General features: G+C 40.3%; 1 protein-coding gene across 1 annotated transcript; it reads right to left on the bottom strand.

Moving 5' to 3' along the window:
- Positions 1-1,058: 1,058 nt before the first annotated feature.
- tbr1b (T-box brain transcription factor 1b) lies at positions 1,059-5,454 on the bottom strand. The gene is made up of 6 exons (XM_082509248.1): positions 4,555-5,454; positions 4,098-4,252; positions 3,768-3,889; positions 3,315-3,473; positions 2,885-2,946; positions 1,059-2,015 (listed from the first exon to the last, which is right to left on the bottom strand). Exons 1-6 carry the CDS (start codon positions 5,244-5,246, stop codon positions 1,172-1,174), a joined length of 2,034 nt encoding a protein of 677 aa, XP_082365374.1. The 5' UTR covers positions 5,247-5,454; the 3' UTR covers positions 1,059-1,171.
- Positions 5,455-5,658: the final 204 nt, after the last annotated feature.

Below are 5,658 nucleotides of genomic sequence, written 5' to 3'. Positions count from 1 at the left end.
AGAGGACACGATGTCCATCTGAAAATAAATATCTTTGGAAGCTTCCTGTGGCTTCCATCGTGGGGAGGGAATGCCGATGAGGGAAAGGACTGCCTACCTAAAGCCTGATGTAATTGGAGGTGTTCTGGTCTGGTTCTGGCTGATCACAGTGGGATTTAAATATTCGAGAACTGCCTTGACTGTTTGAAGCCCTCTCAGCGACGAGATACTTCACGGTGCACTGCGCTTTGAAATTCTGGAAAGATGATCCACATGACGCCTTTGTGGAAAATAGCAGATTATAATAAACCCTTTCGTATGTTTCAAACGCATTCTGTTTGAACTGGATGTGATCAAATAAAACATGACTTGATGATATCATCATTTATTACGTTTCAGTCACATTACAGCAGATACGAAGAATTTCACAACAGCATAGCATGGAGGCTACGAAAAAAAATGACCGGTTAAATTAAGTACAAATAAAACATACGTAAATAAAAGACCCTAAGTCTACATTATCAACATTTATAATTTCTTTCACCACATGTATTATGAATGTAGCAGTGATCGGTAACGTCATTTAAACCTCTGGTAGCCTACTGCTTTGATAAAGTACAAAATACACATTTTTTGTCACTGACAGGGATTATTGTGCCAGTATATGCTACACAAGAACATTATTTATGTACAGATGCTCAATATCTTTAATTCTAACAGTGTAGGCTACTTAACAGAAGAGGCTCTGCTTTCCTTTTTTTTTTAAACAACTACTTTTGAATCATTTATCTGTTCTGTGTACATTCAGTCACTATCACCAAAATGTTCAGTATTATGTACATTATATTCATAATTACAGTGTTTTCTGACGTAACAGTGTGGAAACAAGGCGCCAGAATTATGGCAAAACTGTAGTTGAAGAATTTACACTTTGGCCATTAACTGTGAATGTCAGTCCTTTTATACTTTTTATTGATTAACCTGTGGATAGATAGATAGATAGATAGATAGATAGATAGATAGATAGATAGATAGATAGATAGATAGATAGATAGATAGATAGATAGATAGATAGATAGATAGATAGATAGATAGATAGATAGATAGATAGATAGATAGATAGATAGATAGATAGATAGATAGATAGATAGATAGATAGATAGATAGATAGATAGATTGGCTTTGCTTCGTTTTAACTGTGAGGATAGAAACTGTAATAACCAATGTCCTTTGTGCAGTTTTTCTCACACTCTCTCGGTGTCAGCAGCTCAGACTTTAACGGGGACACTGTCTCTGAAACCGGTGTTGCAGAAGGTGAGATCCTTCTCCGCTTGGCCTGTTCAAAGATACCAGAATCGCTCGAATCGATGGATTTGATGGAGGACGGCGTCTCAATCCAGCTCGACTCAGACGTCATGTCTTTAGGTTTGGTCTCCTCCGAGCCGCCGATGGGTGATCTCTCTGTGGTGATGGAGTCTCCCTCCTCGGACAGGTAGCTAGTGCCTGTTCTGCCACCGATGGTGTTAGTAGGCCAGCAGGAAAAGACCGAGCTGGATTTACTATTTACACCACAATACTGCGGCGGCGTGCGTCCTCCCCAGCCAGACGGGTCTGCGTAATAGCCAAGAGGCCGATTGGAGCAGCCTGCAGTCGGCAGGGGAAGAGCCTTCACTCCGGCCGCTGCGTAGGACAGTAAGGTGGCCGCGTTACCGGCAAAATCAGCGGCGTCGTATGCCGAGGCAGCAAAGTCCAGTCGGTTGTTGGCAGGGGTGACAAACCATCGCTGCGGGGGGGTGGCAACACTGGGCTCCTCGGTTTGCTGCGGGGATAGCAAGCTGTTGCCGAGTGGGACGCTGCGCTCCGTGCCAGGCCCAGTCCCCACGCCAGGGTGAAAGCGAGATTTGGCATAAGTGCTGACAAATTGGTCCTGCAGGAAAGAGCTAGGCATGGCATATCTCGCACCCGGCACGATCTGTGAACGCGGAGAGTCACCCGGTGATGGAGTTAGGCGGTCAATGTCGCAGCCTGTGTAGACACTGAAAAGATGGAGAGAAAAACAGAGAAGCAATTCAGAAACTAAACAGTGTGTTGTAGTCTGTTCTCAGAACATTAAACAAATTAAGGTCAACGGGGCCTCTCTGTTTCAGTAATGTAGCAGTTTAGTAGACATGAGGAAAGTTTGTTTTCCATTACTATTCTTTCTGAAGGTGAGATAACTGCAGGGTTCGAAAACATCTGCAAAACCATCCCAGTCTAGATCCAAGCTCGAAATACGCCGGGTGCCTTACACAGTACGAAGAAAACGTCGTCAAATAGATCCGACTTGCTTTCTCAGTTATCGTGTAGTTATTTCCTTGTTTCGAGTATGATTTTCATTTTCTCGTCACTCATTAGTACGCCTTTCATTTACAATGAAAAACAAGCTCGAATCAAATAAAGGAGGAACCTTGTCATACATACAGTGAATCGGTACAGTTACGAGCTCTGGACGCAATTGCGCACATTTATTACACGCAAACAAGTGCATATGTGTGTGTTATGGTGTGTGTTATGATAAAAGAAAAGCGCATTGCTTCATTTGCAGTCAGAAATGTTATTATTAATCCAATGTTCAATTAATTTTCCCTGTAAAAGTACATATTTTATTTATCATGCGAACTCCTTCCAACTTCAAAAGCAATACAACGAATTTTCAACAGATTTATCAATACATAAATTAAATTTTTGCAAAGAAAAAAACCCAAGCTAAGTGGCTATTATAGTTTCTAATTAAAACTACAGAAGCATAAAAAGATACACACACACACACACACACACACACACACACACACACACACACACACATAAATTACAACCAAATACAAAGAAAATATTTTGAAGGAAGGAAAAAGAGAGACGATCTTACGTGTCATAGTTGTCCCGAAATCCTTTAGCGAACGGATTGTGGTCAATTTTCAGTTGCGTAATCTGTGGGGGAAAATGCATAGAAGGATCCATAAGGTGTGTTCCAGACGTTTAGCGCAGTGCAGCATAAATGCAAATAATATTAACAATTCGTTTAATTTTGTTCTTTGTTTTTACGCGAAAATGTGTTTGTCAACAGGAAATGATTAATCCCAGTGTGCGTCTTGCTTTAAGATTTAGGTTAAAAAATTGTATTCGTATTAAAACTTTATTGTTCTGCTTTGTTTTTTAAGTATATATATATATATATTGTAGAATTCCCGATATTTTGAATCGTCTTTCAACAGGCTAATGTTCAAAGTATAAATGCTGCTGTGCTATTGGTGTCTGGTGACATTTCCAGTGTTGTGTCAGATATTAAGTGGTCTTACATCGGTATTCTGGTAAGCTGTGACAGCGATGAATTGCGTTTCTGAGAAGGTGAAAGTCTGGACTCTTCCTGGCTGGTTGGTGTCTTCTGTCCCATCCTCGTTTACTTCCACCACATGGAGCCTGGGCTGGTACTTGTGGAGAGACTGAAGAACCACCATCTGGAGATCCAATTAAAGACGTTTGTCAGACTTTGAATTTCAAAGTTTGGAAAGATGATTTGAGAAGAAAAATAAACTAATTTAGCACAATTGTGTATTCATATTTCGTGTTTATTATAATGACACACGCGACTATTGTTTCGAATTAAATGACACAGAGAAAGCAATACGACACATCTAAAAATAATAATCAGGAGATGAATAAAAAGGAAAAAATAAACATTTCAGTTTCCAGCTCGTATTACATATAAATATATATTTATATCATTCAGACATTTCTTATCACATTGTTACCTGCCCCGTGTTGTTGGAGGCACCTTTGTTGTTTGTGAGCTTTAGCTTTCCAAATGATATTTCTTGACGCATCCAGTGCGCACCGGTATTTGGCGAATCCGGGTGCATGTAAACTCTATTGCCTATTGAAAAGAAGAAGAAAAAATAGGCAAAGAAAAGAAGTAAAAATATATATCACTATTTAGAAACAAATTCCTCACAAATTTTCATTCACAATTTTTACCACATATTTTAGTTATAGGTATAAAAACAAAACACTTTTTTTTTTACCATGTTCTCAAAATCAAACTGTCGAGTAAATGTAATCGTTACAAAGCGCAGATGTGATACCTATGACATTCGTGTCTGCTTTTCCACAAGGCACCCACTTTCCTCCTTGAAATCGCCAGTGATTTGGATCGGCGAGTATTACATCCACAAATATATTGTAGTGGGCAGTTGGGTCAAGGCCAGAAATGTTGAAGCTTAAAAATGGAAACATTCGTCTGCGGGGAAAAAAGAAACACAGGCTTAGAAAATGTCTCTATTTTTTTCTAGTTTTTCATTTTGCGTCTTTATTTAGTTTTTGTTTTATTTCTTTGTTTGTTATTAATGAGCTTGCCTTGGTGTTATACAAAGTTCATTATCGCTTTTATTATTTTTTAGTTTTTTCAGGGAAATAATCTTAAATGATCTTAATACGCGCCCATTTAAACTTCGATCTAAAAATGTTCCAGTAACGCAAACAATTATCGAATATTGTTGCATGCCTCTAAAAAAAAAAAAAAAAGCGAGTGCGCGTACTTACCGTCCTTGCTTTGTGATGATCATCTCTGTTTGGTGTCTGTGAAACTTCAGCCACAGGGCCCTGTTGCACAGATACACCTGCGCTTTCCCCGGAACCAGTCCTGCTTGCGCTGAGGAGAACTGGTAAAAAGCACCTCCTTGGTATGTGTGTCCATACTGTTGCGCGTAAGGGTAACCCGCTGTCGGGTAGCCTTGAGGAGAAGTGTTGGTTAAAAGGCTGTTGTAAGCTCCATTGGTTATGACCGGATGATGTGCCATGTATCGGCTGGGACTTCCAATAGAAAAAGCCGGGTGCGCTGGTCCATGCTGGCTCGGGTAAGGGAACATGGCACTGGGAGCTGCTGAGACTGACTGCGGCTGGGTAGATGGAGAAAAGATGCACCTTTCTCCTGCAGATCCATCGAAATTATGACGGATGTCAGAGACTCCGTGAAGATCAGGAGAGAGTTTGCCCCTCTGGACGTCCCCTGATGCGTCCTTGGAGTCGGGAAAATTGTCTGCCTCTGACTGATTCGTCATCTCCCTGGAGTTTTTTTTCAGAGGTGAACTTCTCTCCAGGTTGTCACTTGCAGATATAATAGGATGGTCCTGCAACGAAAGCTCTGATCCATTGGAGCTCGAAAAGCCACTGCCCACATTCATAAATTTCTTGGAGAGATCACTCGCCGGCGAGATGCAATTCTCGACCTGCATAGCTCAATAGGAAGCTACTATTAGCTCAACCTATATCACAAGCTTTTGCACACGCCTTTCCTAATCTAACACTACGAAACGCCTTAAGATGACTTGAGTTACGGAAGGCAGCAAATTAGCCAATTGACACCATCCTGCAATCAGGAAGGATTTTCTTTCCATCACTCTCGCTGCTTTGCTAATGAAACAAGTACTGCGATTGGGTAACTCAGGGCTGTAATTTAATTAGACAGCTCTTAATTAGGACGATAAGAAGAGCGCTATGAGCAAAGTGATTTGTTTGTAGTGTGACATGGGCCTATATTTGAATAAAACATATGGAGACAGACTCTTTTTTAGCAGTATATGAAATAAACAAAAAACAAACCAAAAAAAAATAGAAAAAAGATATATCATAGTTATGAAGATTGTT

This window comes from Aulonocara stuartgranti (assembly GCF_965226115.1).
Source record: "Aulonocara stuartgranti genome assembly, chromosome: 16".
Classification (NCBI taxonomy): domain Eukaryota; kingdom Metazoa; phylum Chordata; class Actinopteri; order Cichliformes; family Cichlidae; genus Aulonocara; species Aulonocara stuartgranti.
The sequence above is the reverse complement of the archived record's forward strand: the minus strand, read 5'-3'. Positions and strand labels throughout refer to the sequence as shown.

Excerpts from the sequence above, each read along its gene's own strand:
- tbr1b (XM_082509248.1), bottom strand. The coding sequence starts at position 5,246 with ATGCAGGTCGAGAATTGCATCTCGCCGGCGAGTGATCTCTCCAAGAAA. Across the intron at positions 4,253-4,554 it reads ATCATCACAAAGCAAGGACG|ACGAATGTTTCCATTTTTAA; the intron begins GTAAGTACGCGC and ends TTTTCCCCGCAG. Across the intron at positions 2,016-2,884 it reads TTTCGGGACAACTATGACAC|TGTCTACACAGGCTGCGACA; the intron begins GTAAGATCGTCT and ends CCATCTTTTCAG.